General features: G+C 33.2%; 5 protein-coding genes across 6 annotated transcripts; 2 read left to right on the plus strand and 3 right to left on the minus strand.

Annotated features, from left to right (window-relative positions):
* Nucleotides 1-122: 122 nt before the first annotated feature.
* On the minus strand, nt 123-2,892 carry LOC139105911 (lanC-like protein 2). The gene is made up of 9 exons (XM_070662263.1): nt 2,399-2,892; nt 2,103-2,279; nt 1,876-2,021; nt 1,518-1,665; nt 1,239-1,379; nt 923-1,105; nt 669-815; nt 407-509; nt 123-309 (listed from the first exon to the last, which is right to left on the minus strand). The coding sequence occupies exons 1-9, from the start codon at nt 2,483-2,485 to the stop codon at nt 233-235; spliced, it is 1,209 nt and encodes a 402-aa protein (XP_070518364.1). The 5' UTR covers nt 2,486-2,892; the 3' UTR covers nt 123-232.
* A 135-nt stretch (nt 2,893-3,027) lies between these two features.
* Nucleotides 3,028-3,798, minus strand: Pfdn6 (prefoldin 6). The gene is made up of 3 exons (XM_070662284.1): nt 3,594-3,798; nt 3,306-3,501; nt 3,028-3,235 (listed from the first exon to the last, which is right to left on the minus strand). The coding sequence occupies exons 1-3, from the start codon at nt 3,655-3,657 to the stop codon at nt 3,106-3,108; spliced, it is 390 nt and encodes a 129-aa protein (XP_070518385.1). The 5' UTR covers nt 3,658-3,798; the 3' UTR covers nt 3,028-3,105.
* Nucleotides 3,799-4,076: 278 nt separating this feature from the next.
* LOC139105914 (transmembrane protein 120 homolog) lies at nt 4,077-7,806 on the plus strand. 2 transcript variants are annotated; one of them, XM_070662265.1, is made up of 6 exons: nt 4,077-4,765; nt 5,333-5,451; nt 5,574-5,732; nt 5,800-5,892; nt 6,006-6,223; nt 6,346-7,806. In XM_070662265.1, exons 1-6 carry the CDS (start codon nt 4,697-4,699, stop codon nt 6,738-6,740), a joined length of 1,053 nt encoding a protein of 350 aa, XP_070518366.1. In that variant the 5' UTR covers nt 4,077-4,696; the 3' UTR covers nt 6,741-7,806. The 2 variants fall into 2 exon arrangements, with proteins under 2 accessions (XP_070518366.1, XP_070518367.1); XM_070662266.1 differs by lacking the exon at nt 4,077-4,765 and adding an exon at nt 5,131-5,149.
* A 150-nt stretch (nt 7,807-7,956) lies between these two features.
* Nucleotides 7,957-11,359, plus strand: Tspo (Translocator protein). Its single transcript, XM_070662282.1, has 4 exons — nt 7,957-8,408; nt 8,507-8,639; nt 9,923-10,135; nt 10,493-11,359. Exons 2-4 carry the CDS (start codon nt 8,535-8,537, stop codon nt 10,688-10,690), a joined length of 516 nt encoding a protein of 171 aa, XP_070518383.1. The 5' UTR covers nt 7,957-8,408; nt 8,507-8,534; the 3' UTR covers nt 10,691-11,359.
* Nucleotides 9,627-16,492, minus strand: Atg1 (serine/threonine-protein kinase unc-51-like protein Atg1). Its single transcript, XM_070662250.1, has 14 exons — nt 16,046-16,492; nt 15,702-15,794; nt 15,477-15,527; nt 15,260-15,329; nt 14,964-15,140; nt 14,634-14,868; nt 14,179-14,499; nt 13,904-13,969; nt 13,475-13,762; nt 13,060-13,313; nt 12,579-12,962; nt 12,189-12,316; nt 11,897-12,032; nt 9,627-11,740 (listed from the first exon to the last, which is right to left on the minus strand). The coding sequence occupies exons 1-14, from the start codon at nt 16,142-16,144 to the stop codon at nt 11,667-11,669; spliced, it is 2,376 nt and encodes a 791-aa protein (XP_070518351.1). The 5' UTR covers nt 16,145-16,492; the 3' UTR covers nt 9,627-11,666.
* Between the last annotated feature and the right edge of the window lie 347 nt (nt 16,493-16,839).

The following is a 16,839-nucleotide window of genomic DNA, read 5'->3' on the forward strand; positions in this document are numbered from 1 at the left end:
AATGCCTCTTACGATCTACGATCAGTAGTATGCGGTAATAAAAAACAAAAAAAATTAAAGTAATCGAAAGTAATTTTACAAGGAAATGTCGCAGTTATTTTATAATTATTTCCATATGTTATTGCACAAATATATGCGGCTTCGTTAGTTTTTCTGATCCTCCTACACTTGCACAACAATTAAAAATAGAAAAGATAAGTTTTTTTTTTTTTTTTATAATAATTGTATTTATTTAAATATCATACGATGGAAATTTAGTTAAATATGGTTGCTGTATATCTAATAAGAAATAAATAACACCAGCAAGACCTAAAAGCACAAATATACACGTTAGTAATGAGTATGCAAACATCTTTGAGATATTCTTTTTTTTTTTTTTTTTAAATATATAGAGTGAATATCTTACCTTCAAACAAAGAAAAAGGTCTATCTGGAAGTAGATTTTGATGTGATCCGTAATTAAAACACCATTCAGCAAATTTGCAAGCCCGGTATAAATATTTTATATCCTGCAATGATTATAATAGTAAAAAAAAATATTTTTTAATCCTTTTTATACCAAATTTTACAACCTTTTTTTTTTTTTGGTTTAATGTTATATTATTGAAAAAAATAATACAAGACGCAAATATTCGTAAATTATATTAAAGTATCTAATAAAATCAAACCTTTGTTTGTTGAAACAAATGCATAAAACCATAACCATTGCCAGCAACACCATGGCATATACTGTATCCTTTTTTTAATAGTCCTCGTTTCCATATTACTTCACCGCATTGTATTGCAGTCTGTAGAAATTCATCGTCTTCAAACACCTATATTACATCAGTAAATGATCAATTTTCTGCTCAAATATTCTCAAAATTAGGTTTCTAACTAAAATTAACTAAACTTATTTCATAAATGTATATTTAATTATGACCTTATAAGCCAAACAAAACAATGCAGGCATTCCAGGTGCTCCATGGCACCATTGTATTAATTTATCAGACGAGTTGCCCATTGAAGAAGGAAAATTTCCAGAAGAAAATTGTAATTTTTGAAGAAAATATAAAGATGGTTTTATATAATTATCAATCTGTTCTTGCGTTAAATACTGTCGCGCCTAAAAAAGAAAAAGAATTTATATTAGAAAGAGAAGATGGTAAAAGATAAGAATGTTATGCTTTGGGCAAATACAAAACGATAAAAATGCAAGTATTATATTCTGCAAAACATAACTTTCGTAATATATATACCTGTAGTAATAAATATAATATGCCTGCTAATCCATGAGCAGGACCAATATATTCTTTGTCATGCCAGGCATACATTAAAGGTGATTGACTACGATTAGATGACGCATACGATATTCCCGAATTAATTATAGAGGAAACAACCTATAAATAATTTCGTCATAAATGAGGAAGATTTATAATTATTTTTTAAACAAAAATTAAAATTTATATTTTTATATATTTTGATAAAAATCAAGTTAAGTTTTCCATAATCTTATTTCATAAAAATTTCTGTAATACCTTTTTGATAAGATCTGCTTCTATAGGAGCTGGAGATATATTTGCATTCACATACAGCAAACCAGCTAAATATCCTGCTCTCCCATATAATAATTCATCAGGAAGATTACTATGTTTTTCCAAAATATTAGTAGATAACGATTTTAATCTAGAAATTGAAAAATTAAAGTTATGTTTATTTTTGTGTAACAGTTTATAAAATTGTGATTCAAACTGAATTGAAGAATTTATATAATAGAATATTTTGAAATAAATAAGCAATATAAAATACTTACAAAACTAGTCATAAAAATATTAAATGATTACATCTAGTTTTGTACTTTTACAAATAAATTTTTTTAATTAATTATAAAATTACTTGAGAATTAATTGTTCCACTTTTTCTTTATTTTGTTGTAATACAACTGCTGATAATGCTAAGGAACCTGTGACTCCAGTTAAAAATGTGATATTATGCTTGCTTTTGAACTTTGTAACACATTTTTGCAATATTTCTGTTGCCATCTGTAAACAAATTATTATATTGACATTAAATTTAACATTTAATATTAAACTAATGGAAAGTATAATAAAATTTCAAATTACATTAATATACTCATGGTCATTATAGTATTTTCCATAATAATATAAAGTCCATGCTATTCCTGCTTGTCCAGTGTATACAGAATAATCATCATTGAGCCATTTCTTTTCATTTTCTTTCAATATTTTTATATACTTGTTAACTTCTGATGTTAATGAAGATTTGAATGCATCGTGAATCTAAAAATAATTTGTTTATCTTTCACATGTTATTTCACGTGTGATAAATATCTTAAATTTAATTATTAATAAACTTTGAATATTTATTAGAAAATTATGTATGAAAGATTTTTTTATACCGTATTAGTATCAGTTTTAATTATGTTACAGCCAGTACTAGTGGAATAATCTTCGTATGGATTTTTGTAGTGCCTGGTACTGTCCATTGTGCGAAAGTTTTTCGGAGCCGCGACAAAGATTAAGTTGCCACAGTAATCAAACGTTAAAGGAAACGAAGGAGAGAGGCGGCACTACGTCGTCGCCATACTAGGTTTGTCTTTTTCAGCTGAATTTGCTGCACTTTTATTATTTTTTATTTATTAAAGATTATCTTTCTCCTTTCGTATTAGATTAGAAAGAGAAAAATTAACACGGAATTATTGCAATCAGAATAACTGGAATAGACAGACCGATTGTTAACCTAACCTGACGCCTTGCTTATAGAAACGAGCTAACATCAAACATAATTTTTTTTTTTTTAATATCATAAATGAAGCTAGAAATCTTAAATCCATTTAAATTAAAGACATGTTAGGTAATGTAAAGATTCAATTCTAAAAAGAGAAATATATGAAAAATTCATACAACTCTTAATTTATATAAATTGCACTAGAGCAATTTTAAAAAACAATATAAGTCTATATTAATAATTGTTTGATATAAATGAAATAAATGGGACACTTGTGTGCCAAATGATGAGACTACATGATAATGTTACTTAAGTCCTTATTATTAGAAATATTAATTACACAATTGATAGTTCCACAAAATCACAATCTGTACAGTATTATGATTTCGGTTGATTTATCGACGATTTAATTTGGGCCTGTTGAAACGCCTGTTGCAGCTTATCTATTACATCTCTCTGCGAGTCTAGCTTCTTGTCCAGGGTAGACATTAGGTCATCCACACGTTTTCTAAAAGTTGCTTAATTACATTCCTAAATCTTAGAGCAAACTTAATTGACATTTAATTAACTAAACCTACAGTTCAGATTTAATGTAATCCATGCGTTTGTAGACATTATGCTTGGCCTCACACAATTGTTGCTTTATAAGCACAGGCCCTATCAACTTGAACACGTCGTTCTCTTCCTTTAAAATGTCTAACTCTTTCTTCACCATGATATTTTCGTTCAACTGTCCGTCCAACTGCTGCCTCTGAATCAGCGCCTTGTTATAGTCTAAAAATACCCAAGCAAATTAATAATAACTGAGACAACGAAAAGTGATTTTAATTATTTTCTAAAATAACTAATAAATATATTAATCTAACCTTTTTGTATCTGTCTTAATGTATCTGCTTCACTTTGTAGCTTTTTTTGAATTTCTTCCACCATGATTGCCAGAGAGAGCGCTTTTAACTGTCAAGAAACGAGTTGCAGATAAAAGATTTAATTTTACAAAGCTCACCAATAAATTAGTTAACGATAACACTGGAAATTCCTGCGGAAATGCAATCTCAACGAAGACCTGGCCAACATAACCATATTAGTTTAAACCTTACATCCATGAAGTAAGAGTAAAGAGGCCCAACTCTATAAACAAAAAGTGGCTTATGAAAATGGCACCAAGTAGGAAGAGACTTGAGCGCCATTGAGATGTCTCCTTACTTTTGCTTCATGACTCATGCTTATATCATATACGAACGAGTTTCTGCGCAGTGCTCAGTCTTGTTTTTACATAATTACATTTACTCTTGCGTTATTCCCTTACATCGGATTTACGTTTGTACAAGAGGATATTTACATTTAAGGTAATTTACATTTTTACAAACTTGTACGTACGGCGTTAGACTCTCACGTGCGTGAACATGCGCGAGAATCGTTGCCACGACACCGCGGGGGAGCCGACGTCGGCGACGCGACGGATCAAAAGAAATTCTCGCGCGCTTTTATTGATGCGCGACGCGCGGCGCGGCACGGCACCTTTGGCCCTGCATGTGCTGCTCTCCGCGAGACAGTGTTATCGTGGCGTTATCAGGCATCGATCGGTCTATCAGTCAAGGACGGTTCCCAGCTTCGCAAGGCATTTCTCCCATCGAATTCGGGCATCCCGTCGCTTTCGTAGGCGGCCGAGAAGCCTGCGAAACAACTTTGCGCACCTACCGTCGCAGTACCGTTCCACCTGCACTTTTCCCTTCAATCTTATAATCCTTTACCTTTCGACGCGCGTTACCAAGTGCAGAAAGTGTGTGTGTGTGTGTGTGTGCGCGCAAATCGTAAAACCGTTGACGAGGAGAAAAAACGGTGACAGAAAGAGAGAGGTTGCGAATTCACGACACGATCAGACGATCCCACCTGTGATCTCTCCACTCTCCTGCGATCCCGACAAACGTCTCTACGTGAGACCGAAGTTTCTCCATTTCCCGAACACGATATGGACATCGATGCGGAAACCTGCCTCAAGGACTGGAACGACTTGGCGCAGGACTACAAGCAACTTGAGGTGAGAATAATTTTCCTTTTTTTTTTCTTTTTCTTTCCTTGTTACAGGACGAGTCCATTGAGGTTAGGTCTCGTTTTCTGGTATCACGTCCGCGTGATCGTATCGTGATTTATGGATCACATCGACCTGGACAGCAGAAAGACGAAAGCGGTCGCAGTCTTGACGATTTCACGATTTAAGGCTGCAGCTAACAGTTTACTTGACCTTAACGATAAATCAATCACGCACGACCTTACGTGTATTTTTTCGGTTAAATTACTGTTACTGATTAACGATGCTGCGTTTCGAAGCTGTGAATGATGCTGCAAAATTTCAATATTAACCGCGATAATTACAGCAGAATATGCGCGCGCGCACTTGCATTTGTCCATATTGTTCTAAAATGTATGTACATACGTGTAATATAAATACATAAAATATATTTGACATGAAGGATAACAAGAACAAGCAAATAAATCTTACAAATTATACTTTTGTAGTCTATAGTTAATAGTTATTTATTAATCAATAATCAAAATATAGAAAGAAATTACAGTTGCATTTTAAAGATATTTTTTTTAATTACAGGCACTAAATAGGGAATATATTCAAAAACTAGAAGAAATTAGTGAGCTGCAAGCAAGATGTATCAAAGGCATCTCTCATCAAAAATATCGAATGGGTGTAATATCAAAATCTATGAAACAGTAAGTTCATAATATATCTAGCTTGCATATTTTTTTTTAGAAAAATAGTTGATAAAAAAGCAGGTAACACTATTTGTGTTTAATTTAAAATATTGTAATCTATATAATTTTTATATTTTTAGATTAAATGTAAAAGAAACTCGAGAAAACTTGCAGAAATCAATGACAAGGAGGGAACAGCAGCTTAAAGAGATAGAAGAAACATTACCTAAATCAAATGGAGTTTACTTACAAATTATTTTGGGCAGTGTCAATGTCTCCATCTTAAATAAAAGCGATAAGTATGTCACTACCAGTTAAATCTGGCATATTTTATATTTGGAAAGATTTCAAAATTATTATTTTCAGATTCAAGTACAAAGACGAATATGAAAAATTTAAATTAGTTCTATCAGTAATTGGATTTATATTATCTGTGTTAAACCTGCTTGTCAATATAAGGTGAGATATCTGTTTAGTTATTGTTAACATTGTATTTTCTATCTATGAAATATGATTATGCAGAGTTATATATATATATACGAAATTTATGCATATTTTTATTTATATTTTAGGACATTAGAACTTAGTTTTATGTTTCTTCTCGTTTGGTACTATTGCACATTAACGATAAGAGAAAGTATACTCAAAGTGAACGGATCAAGAATTAAAGGCTGGTGGAGATTCCATCATTTTCTCTCAACGGTGGTATCTGCTGTTCTACTAGTCTGGCCAAACACAGGACCATGGTATCAATTTCGTTACCAGTTTATGTGGTTTAATGTGTATATCAGTAAGTTTTATGTCATTTTTAACCAAGTGTGTTTAAATGTAATTTAATGTAATTCATAAGTGTTTTATTTTCAATTACGCGTAGTAACTAAACTTTTAATTAACAACGTGCTTATTTTTCAGGTGTAGTACAGTACTTACAATTTCGGTATCAACGTGGCGTTTTGTACCGGTTAAAAGCCCTAGGTGAGAGAGACAACATGGACATAACTATTGAGGGATTTCATTCGTGGATGTGGCGCGGTTTATCGTTTTTGCTGCCGTTCCTCTTTGCCGGTTACGTGTTTCAGCTGTATAACGCTTATACGTTGTATAACTTATCATATCATTCGGAGGCAACGTGGCATGTATCAGTGCTCAGTGCCATGTTCCTCGTTCTATTTTTGGGTAATTCTATTACCACAATCATGGTAATCCCACAAAAACTTAAAGAACGTGTCAGAGATCAATTTTTCACATCTAAACCCGATCGTAGAAAGGAGGGAAAAGTGCACGATAAAAATGAAAAAAGTGAGTGAAGAACGATAAGTATTTCCAATTGATGAAAGGTTGACTCGTTTACAAGAATAAATTGAAAAAAGTTGCAAGAACACGATGGATATATCATGATAAATTAGTGTTGGTGCTGGCTCTAAAATATGACGAATAATACTTTACCGATTGAACAAAGGTGAATTGATAACGTATACATACACATATATAATGTGAGTGATTTGATAAATGGATAAGTTTCCGCGTTTTTGTTTACTATTCTTTTAGATAAAGTTCACTGTCAAAAGTTCTCAAGAATATTTTTTGTACTCTAGCCGTCCTGAAATAAACTTGCCTAATTCCAAAAATATATATTTTACAAATATATATTTAAATCGGTTTTTAATAGGAAAAAATATAAAAATATATCTTCTATTATTTGTCTTTAAAGAGCATTAAAATTTTTTTTTTAATTAAAATTTTTTAGAATTAAATAAAATAAATTAAAATTTCAAATTATTTAAGCATTATTTGATTTTGAATAATTTTAATTGGAAAAAGTTCAATTTTAAATTGGTTTAACAATTGCAATTTGTTTTTGAAACAACATGTTATTCTTACTTGGATTGTATCAAGTACAGGCATTTATTTTTGATTAAATTGATAATATATGATACGGTTCGATTATGACACGCAATATGACGCGCAAATATTGACGCAAAGCCGTGTTCGATAAAAGACTAAATTGAGAATTTATATTATATACACATACACACAAAGTGCATATGTGTACAGGCTGTTTCTCAAAGTTTACTGATAAAATTAAGTGAAATTGTGCTCACATTTAATGAAATACTCTGTACACACACACACACACATATAAATCTGAATTACGTAGCGCTTCTACGTGTAGATATACGTAAAATATAGTGTATGAGTACATAAGTCATATTGCGTTTATTTCGTACACAAGGTATCGCATAAAGAACACGGTTCTTGTGTAATTATATAATAATATATAACTAATATATTTTGCTCCGATTATATTTATTGAAATGTATTTACTTGTATGTAAATAAAAATGCATCGAGTCGCCTAATCCTACAACAAGAACTTGTAGTTGAGAATTACTTGCGCACCGAGTTGCCAATCCAAGTTTTTCTTTCGGTTTTTTTATATTTTTTAATTTTTTTTTTTTACTTTAACTCCGTCAGTGACATACGTGAAAATACACATTTTATTGAACTTTGGACTTTTTTTTTTTTTTATATGCACAATTTATAACAATGAAATAATTTATACACAAGAAATATGTATATGGGTATAAATCTGTATGTAGCACATCTGTAATTTATTATTTGAGTGGTTGCGCATTTTATTGTAACATCTTTTTCAACAAATTAAGGAATGCATGTCAACAAATTTAATTGAAAAATTTCTATACTGTTGTATTTCAAAGATGCTACGACTACCATGATAAAGATATTCGATCGATGAATCAATAAACGTTATGTCAACTTTTAGATCCACCAAATATAAACCGCAGATACTTACTTAGAGTGATCCAAGTAGAAAAAAAAAGGAAGATTGGCATACGCGTGTAATAATGCATAAAGAGACCAGTGAGGAAGGAGAGTCAACCATCGCCAGTCGACGATTGTTACGTTACTGTCTGAAAAAGCAATAGTTTAGTCATCGTAATCTGCGACGCTTAGGTAAGCTCACTCAGTCTGCTTATTGACGTTCTCCACAAACGTACACGTCGGGTGAACTTCGTACTAACATCCTATTTAATTCTATTGTCTACATTTAGTTGACCAGGTGCACATTCAACAGCAGAGATGCCGGTGAGAATCAATTGGCCTATGCTGACAGCGACAGTCTGCCCAAATATTGGTGGCTGGATTGGCGGCTACATTACAAAGAAGAATATGAGTTGGTATAAGGTGAGAATCACACAAGTGTGTGCACAAGACTGCCACCTCATTGTTACGACACGATGCGAGATAAAATAAAAGATCGCCATTTAATTGAAAGAATGTTAATAAGCGCTTTTTATGCAAAATCTATATATAAACTCGCGGGAGCGTTTATAGGCGAAGGTCATTCTGATATGCACGAATCGATATGAGTATTTCACGAGGTGCAACACAGTGCTACCTGGATCGTTCGATTTACCGAGCTTTTCATATGAAAAATCAAGACCTTCTCTGTATATCTTCATAACGAAAATTGCATTATTATTTATAATTACTTGCATTATATTTTTTTATAATTTGATATTTATAATAATTTATAATTACAATCTCCATTTTTTATCGTCATATATAATATATATAATGCATTATTTATATAAATGATTACAATTGCACATAGTAATCTAATTTTTCACAATCGCATGTTATCTATAATCATTATCGTAAGCTTAAAATTACTAATATTTATCTTAGTAATAATTACGTAATGTTCATCTTTACAATTACAGTTGTGTAATCGCAACTATACGATACATAAATGCAAACTCTCGAAAATGGGCAAAAATTTTGTATGAAAGTACTCTGTTATCAATGGCTATAGCAAATAATCACACTTCCGCGGTTCTGTAATTGCAATTCGATTACTTTCTTTAGGAATTTATTCGTGCTTCATGTAAGGAACGAAAAACCTAGTTGATTGTAAATATCAATCTATAAATGACAGCATATTCAATTAAAAATTAAAATAGAGACCCGTGAATCATTACAGGAACTTTGTGACATATGACTGCAAATCTGTAATTAATTATGTAATAATTATGTTTATATAACCGGTGACGAGGGCAGTCTGTGATTATTTCTGCGAGTATCATTTTAAGGATACATAAAGAAAAGATGGGGGTTTTTTTTTTTTTTTTTTTTTTTTTTATATTTAAGAGAAAAATAAGTCACGAAAGGTTCTGTGCTGTTTCTCTCGGATATTTATGTCTCAAAGTAAGCACCGATATGTTATCTCGGGATAATTTTATTTCGCTTACATAAAATCTCTTTTTGTGAGAGACAGAAAGAGAAAGAAGACTTAACTAAAGAGCGGTCAAGCAGCACTTCTATCTACCAATCGTCAATCACGGAAAATATTCAAGTGTTTTACAATAAATTACACCTTACCGCTAGTGATATAATAACACGTAATATATCGCTTTTGTACGTATAGATGTGTTTGCCGCACTTTAATCCGTTCACTTTTATTTCAGTCGCTAAAAAAGTCAAAATGTATCCCGCCAAACTGGGTGTTCGCGCCTGTGTGGACCACCCTCTATTGTACAATGGGCTACTCGTCGTATCTCGTATGGCGAGACGGAGGTGGCTTCGAAGGAGCGGCCGTACCGCTTAGCGTTTACGGCCTTAATCTCGCCCTCAACTGGTCGTGGACGCCGCTGTTTTTCGGGGCTCAAAACATGAAATGGGTATTTCATCAGATTACTCGCACATACATACATACATACATTTATTGTAAATCTCTGAAATCGTTCAAGCGTGTTTTCTCGTAATTTCATCTTCATGATCATTATTATGTAAATAATTATTGCTACTGGAAGATATTCATACTCAAGATAGATCTTTTCGAGATTCGGTTTATTCGAGAATAATTTTAATTATTTACGCGTGACTAATATAGGTAGAAAAGCTAGAAATAAATTTCTTTTTCAGTTCCGATTCGTAATTACAAAAAAGAAATGTATTGTTAAACGCTTTCAGAGCAATTTAAAACTTTGCTTTGGTCGGAAATATTACTAAAACTGTCGTTTTACATTCGTGCACAGGCTCTCTACGAAATTGCGGCGTTGTGGGTCAGTACGGCGGCGGTCGGAGTTGTGTTCTACCACGTCAATCCTGCTGCCGGGTATCTAATTATTCCCTACGCCGTATGGAATTCTTTCGCCGCGGCGTTCAATTACATTCTTTATCGAGATAACAAACAGCTGCCCACCATTGAAAAATCTGAGGGAAAGAAGAACTAAGAAATTTTACATAGTAAAGTGAATAGAAAGGTGAAGAATAGAGAAATACAGAAACACGGCAGTGCCATGTGAATATTTGCTTAGAAAGCTAGCTTTTGGTGTCAAAAGAGCATTTTTCACGAGACCAGTGCTAATGGTGGGCTTAACTTAGTACTTTGAATAAGAGATTTGAGTGTATAAAAATCGAGTATTCGCATATATCTCTGTTAAAAGCGATGAAAAGAGAAATATCGCTGCAAAGTATTTTTAATAGAATCTATTGCTTTCTTTACTTATATTAATATAGTATATTTAATAGAATACTTGGTAGCAAAGTTTTTTTTTTGTTATATAAATTTGTTTTAAAAAAAGATGATGTGCGAAAATACTCGTTATTCAAATCTGATACTTTTACATTAATGTCGATTAGTTGCATTTATTAGTCTTTTAATTTAAAACAAATTGAGATCGAGTGCCCATCATTCACTATTTACTTTCGTACAATGATCATTATTTTTCACTTCAATGATCGCCAAGATGTGCCTTTGCATTGAACGCACAACGCCGTTAGTACACACATGTTTATTGATCGATATACGAAATAAAGATTAGTTAATCGACCACGTGTATGTACATTATACAATGTTAATATTTTAATTGTTTTGAGCTTTAATAAATCATATAAAGTAACCTGGGAGAATGAATGAGGATAGATGACGTGGACAGGAGACTTTCATTTTCTTCTGTGTACCCTATTCCGCGTAAATTTTTTTTTTGAATTACTTTGCCTGATAAAATAATTGTTAGCCATAAATTTCAACAACTCCCGCTTCCGTTTAAAGCTGTAGTCTTGACATCAATCTCGCCTTTTGTACAGAATAGGGCAGAATATATTACACAAGAGCGATATAGAGTATGATGGTACGGGCGGCTGTTCAAGCGGGATCTCTTCTAAGCGGCTGTTGCCGCCGCATTCAGCTGCCGTATTTCACAAGTGCTACGTGGGTTCAGTTGCGTAAATGTAGCCTTGCTGTTGTAGCACGTAAAGTCGTTTCTCTACTGCTTCTTTGTCTGAAATTAATCATAAATCATTATCAATATGAAGGATTAAATCGAACGATTTATATATATTACAATTATATATATTATATATATTACAATTATATCGGCAATATAATTGTAATATATATAATAATTAATAAATCTTTAATTAGAGTGGAAACATACATTTGATAAGTAAAGCACGATCTTGGCTATGGCTGACATGCTGTGCTAACGAATGTAATAATATCTGTGCTGTGTGATATCGCTGGAAACATTCACCGCCTTTTCCGAATAGTTCATCCAATGCTGCCGATTGACACTATAAAAATAATCACATTGCATATTTTAAACATAAAATTAATGTCAATATTATATTTAATTGAAACATAACATAAACATATATTCAAATTCTGAACGAAAAAATTAAGCGCGATTAGAAAGAAGTGCAATTAAAAGTATATAGTTATTGCAATACCATGTGAATTGCATGATTATACAATATCTTGTCGGCTGTAGCTCCTGTTTGACGAAGAAGCCCCACGCTATTCAGTTGTTTGCATTCTGTTAAACATGATTTGAATTTTTCGTTCATGGTACTAACAACTGTAACATTCAAAAAAAAAAAAAATTTTAATGTGACGGGTTAAATCAGCGATGTATAAGTAGTGACCACTTTGGTAATCAATAACTGAATAATTACAATTACTTACTCGTAATCAAAAAAAAAAAAAAAACAATTACCAACTACGATTACAGAGCGAAGTAATCGTAATCATCACGATTAAAAATTAACTACAATGTGAAATCAAGTGTTTATCAAACTTGAAAAAATGTGTTGAGTACTACGATTATGAAAATTATTTACCTTCCTTTACGGTGGCTGTTGGCTGCAGCTTTCCAGTTTTGAGTTCCAGAGTAGCCAGATTTAAACCAGAACTCAACCATTGAAGCGCTCGTACTAAAAGAATAACCTGCTCGGCACGTTTCCTGGTGCCCGCATTGCCAGCCTGTTCAATGCTATTCAGAGGTACCGGTTGTTCGATGTTGCCGAGCGGACCAGCTCTAGATCTAGCGATTTCACATACGCATTCACATAATGCCACGACAAAATTTAATTTGGCTAAAATTTCATTGTGTTCACGTTCCATCAACGTTTCTTCTGGTAATTCTGGCGCGATAAATGTCAATGGACGATCATCGATTGTAGTTGGCGGTATATCCGGAAAAAGACTTTGGAAACTACCAGCTTCTACAAAACAAATAATTAACAAAGTTATCAAATAACTGAATATAAATTACTAAATTATGAATTACTAAAAAATAATAAATGCTAAATTAATAATTACCAGATATTTCCGGAAGAGTGACGGCCCTAGTGCCGAAAGGTATAACAGGCGAATGTCTAAGAGTGTTGTTGTTATCTTGAAAAGCTCGTGAAGTAGGCGAGCCCAGTACCGCTAGTGGACCTGTGAGCAATGGCGAGGATGTGCTATTATTACCCGTAGAACGGCGCAATGGTGAAGTTCCGCTTGGTGTGTGCGAGTGTCTTGCTACCGGGCTAACCTGCCACGTGTTGGGGGGCGGTGGAGTCTCGCTCATCCTAATTTTTGATAAATTTGTTATATTATATTATTTTTTTGTATTACTGCAATGCAAAAATGTTCCAAAGTACAACTAGTTTGAGAATATATATATATATATATATATATATATATATATATATATATATATATATATATATATATATATATATATACATACCTTCTGCCAGGCGGAGTACCGATGACAAATTGTACGCTAGGAGGACTAAGAGAGCCAATGTCTGGTGGGTGATTTCTGTGGGAATCCATGCTGCGTTTCATACTAATTGGCTGCGAACGGGGTACGCTACTTCCGCCGGAACGGATGGCATTTGTTAAGGGAGACTGCTGTTGATTTACTACATTTCGTTGACATGGAACAGGAATCGGCTCAGGAATCGGTTCAGAAATCGGCAGATAGCAAGGTCTGGGAGGACTAATGGCTTCTCTGCTTGTCTGTCTGTTATATCTAATAACATTATAAAAAAAAAAGAAAAATAACTATGTAATACTAACACTAAAATAATTATAATCGATCTAATTTCAAAATTTTTTTTTTTCAAATTTACATAAATTCGTATGTTTAAAAAAATAATAAAATGTTACTCACTCGCCCAACTTCGACAAGCACGGCCGAGGTGGACTAACAGCTTCTCTACTCACTTGTCTGGTATATCTAGAAAAAATCGAAAGATATTCAAATATTTTAATAAAATACCGAACTCAAAACTATTTGAAGGTTAAAAACTTAATTTTGTAAAGAATATTTGAGACTATTTCTGTTGATTACTATTGGATCTTTCGTTAATGTTATTGAGTATGTTTTTTTATGTCTTTTAAATCTTTATTTAACTCTAATAAGATTAATATTTTTTTAGTGCTTACTTGACTGGTGGATTATTGTCAGTATCGCTACTGATGTCGCTCGGTACAAGAACAAAATCATCGTCAGGACTGGAGCAAGGAGTTTCTGTTGCCTCGGGTTCCAATCTATTCACAATTGGAGTTCCTTCCTCGATCGGAATCGCCATTGTTCCCGGCGATGCTGGTAGTTCAGTAGGCACAGGACTTGGACTTGGACTTTCTCGAACACCTGTTAGGAACGCGTGACCAAAAAAGTGGTCGAAATCCATACGGTCAGACGCTTCACGTCTTAACAAGCCCATCAAGAGATTCGTTAGTTCAGGTGATGTTCCAGGTGGTATGCTAAAAAAAACACAATACTTTTATCTCTCATATTACTTTCTAGTATAACTTTTTTGTGTAAAATAAAATAATAATTTTTTTTTAATATTGAAAAAAAAGATCGAAATATCAAAAGAAAAAACGTATTTCTGTACCTAGGAACAAGATTAACAGTATTTTCGTAGATAGATTTCAGTGCATGAGGATTATTTGCAGGATGCGGTGCTTTCCCAGTGAGACATTGATACAATATGGTGCCAACAGACCACAGATCAGCTTTAGCATCATATTGAAGAGACATAATAACTTCTGGTGCCATGTACATTGGCGATCCACACAAAGTCGCGGCCATCACGCCTTCCTGCAAGAACCTTGCGAAACCAAAATCCGCTGAAATAAAAAAAAAAAACGCATTAATATTATTTATTAATAGTAAAATTAATTTTAGAAAAAATTGAACTTAATAAAAATAGAAACTCTCTTACCTATCTTTAATGTAATTTCATGTGGTTGTGGACAGGTTTTCCCACAGTTGTGATTTAATAAGATATTTTGTGGTTTAAGGTCTCTGTGAACTATCCCTTTAGCGTGCAGTACCTTCATTGCTCGAACTAATTGCTTGAGAAACAGCCTAATAGTATCCTCAGAAAGAGTACCTTTTGCTAATAGAAAAACATTTTTTTTATACATAAAATTTACTCTGTAATGTCTTATAATTTTTTTGAGTTTTTCTTAATTCATTTATTGTGCAATTTTTATAAAGTTGCATGTATGTATTTACCATTTAAATAATCTCCTAAATCACCACCATTGCAATATTCCATAACCAGGAAGACGTTATGATTAGATTCCTACATAAAAAAATGTTAATTATGTTTTCTTTATCATATATTATATATATATATGTATATATATATATATATATATATATATATATATATATATATATATATATAGTATATGCACATATATACATTTTTAAAATACATTAATCTCACCTTACAGTCGTATAATGCAACCACATTCTCATGATGTAGTTTAGTTAATGCCTAAAACACAAAAAATAATTTGTTATCACAATAGAAATATTATACAACATGTAGCAAATTTAATACATGTATTTTTTTTTATTACTTTAATATTATTTTATCAATTGTTAATATTTCTTTTCTTTATTCTTTTTACACAATTTTTTAAATCTATTTCAAGAACAAAGAATGTACCTTTAAAATTTTGATCTCTTTTTTTAGCAAATCTTGAGACTTTGCTAAAGTTTTCTTCGTGATACTCTTGATAGCTACTACTACATTTGTTTTCTGTAAAATACAAAAAATCTTATGATTAGACAAAAAATCAACTTAAATTATTTCAAAAATAGATTAATTAAATTTAAAAAATATTGAAAATTGGCTGTTCCCAAACAATAGTAAGGGTAAAAATGTAGACACACATATGGATAATACATACTTATACATATATATGTAAATGTAAAACAACTTGTAATTGTGATCAATTCATTTCGGTCAGTAGAAAGATCGTGGAGTATAAAGAACTGGTTTGTGCTCACTTTGCGATGCCTGCCTCTGAAGACCACGGCGAAGGCGCCGGTGCCGATCAAGTCTTTCGGGTTGTACTCGTAGTCACCGAGGATCTCCATCTCTCTCATCCGACGGGCAATTTCTACCGACGTGTTGGGGTTTGTATTTTATCGACAACACGAGGATACATCTCCCGCGATCGGGGATCGATACGTTGCTCCGTCGTCGTCTGCTCCAAAATGACACGACGTCGTCACGCAGTTGCCCTCCCCTTTCCCCGAAGGAAATCTACATTCCATCCGTCATTGTTCACACGAGCGTCTTTAATCGTAACGTTGAATTACTTGCCGCGATTCTAGAAGCTACGCGACGTGGAGGGCGTGTAGAAGGGGGCACAGGCACGTCCGAAAACACAAAAACACCCCGCGAAGAGGGGACACGCACACCCCGCCGATGTGCTGCGCTTTGCACGCTCCACCTCGGCGTTGACGCAATCGTCCGACGACCGAGGGAGCGACGGACGTCGGTGATCGTCACGAACGGCGCGACGATCATTCGTGCGCGCGCGCGCAGCTGAAAACGGAGTTCTTAAGATTTTTGCACTCACGTATAAATTAATCTTTGAAAAACTGATACGTCATGCGTTTCATCAATGACAAATTTACATCTTACCATAATTTATCATCTTGATTGCCTTTCTTACGTTTGTCGTGATTGGTCGGTGCCGTATAATTAGATTAGAGAATGGATAATTTTGTTCCGATTGGTGGATTCCCATCAATCGACCGCGGCATGGTCAATCCTTTACAACTGGGTGCGTTCG

The sequence above is a fragment of the Cardiocondyla obscurior genome, linkage group LG10 (genome assembly GCF_019399895.1).
Source record: "Cardiocondyla obscurior isolate alpha-2009 linkage group LG10, Cobs3.1, whole genome shotgun sequence".
Taxonomy (NCBI): domain Eukaryota; kingdom Metazoa; phylum Arthropoda; class Insecta; order Hymenoptera; family Formicidae; genus Cardiocondyla; species Cardiocondyla obscurior.

Coding starts and splice junctions, on each gene's coding strand:
- LOC139105911 (XM_070662263.1), bottom strand. CDS start 2,485: ATGGACAGTACCAGGCACTACAAAAATCCATACGAAGATTATTCCACT. Junction 2,280..2,398: donor TTAAAACTGATACTAATACG/GTATAAAAAAAT, acceptor AATTATTTTTAG/ATTCACGATGCATTCAAATC. Junction 1,106..1,238: donor TATTATATTTATTACTACAG/GTATATATATTA, acceptor TTTCTTTTTTAG/GCGCGACAGTATTTAACGCA.
- Pfdn6 (XM_070662284.1), bottom strand. CDS start 3,657: ATGGTGGAAGAAATTCAAAAAAAGCTACAAAGTGAAGCAGATACATTA. Junction 3,502..3,593: donor ATTAAGACAGATACAAAAAG/GTTAGATTAATA, acceptor GGGTATTTTTAG/ACTATAACAAGGCGCTGATT. Junction 3,236..3,305: donor GATTACATTAAATCTGAACT/GTAGGTTTAGTT, acceptor AGCAACTTTTAG/AAAACGTGTGGATGACCTAA.
- LOC139105914 (XM_070662265.1), top strand. CDS start 4,697: ATGGACATCGATGCGGAAACCTGCCTCAAGGACTGGAACGACTTGGCG. Junction 4,766..5,332: donor AGGACTACAAGCAACTTGAG/GTGAGAATAATT, acceptor TTTTAATTACAG/GCACTAAATAGGGAATATAT. Junction 5,452..5,573: donor ATATCAAAATCTATGAAACA/GTAAGTTCATAA, acceptor TTATATTTTTAG/ATTAAATGTAAAAGAAACTC.
- Tspo (XM_070662282.1), top strand. CDS start 8,535: ATGCCGGTGAGAATCAATTGGCCTATGCTGACAGCGACAGTCTGCCCA. Junction 8,640..9,922: donor AGAATATGAGTTGGTATAAG/GTGAGAATCACA, acceptor CTTTTATTTCAG/TCGCTAAAAAAGTCAAAATG. Junction 10,136..10,492: donor GGGCTCAAAACATGAAATGG/GTATTTCATCAG, acceptor ATTCGTGCACAG/GCTCTCTACGAAATTGCGGC.
- Atg1 (XM_070662250.1), bottom strand. CDS start 16,144: ATGAGAGAGATGGAGATCCTCGGTGACTACGAGTACAACCCGAAAGAC. Junction 12,963..13,059: donor CACTCTTCCGGAAATATCTG/GTAATTATTAAT, acceptor TTTGTTTTGTAG/AAGCTGGTAGTTTCCAAAGT. Junction 12,317..12,578: donor AACAGCCACCGTAAAGGAAG/GTAAATAATTTT, acceptor TGAATGTTACAG/TTGTTAGTACCATGAACGAA.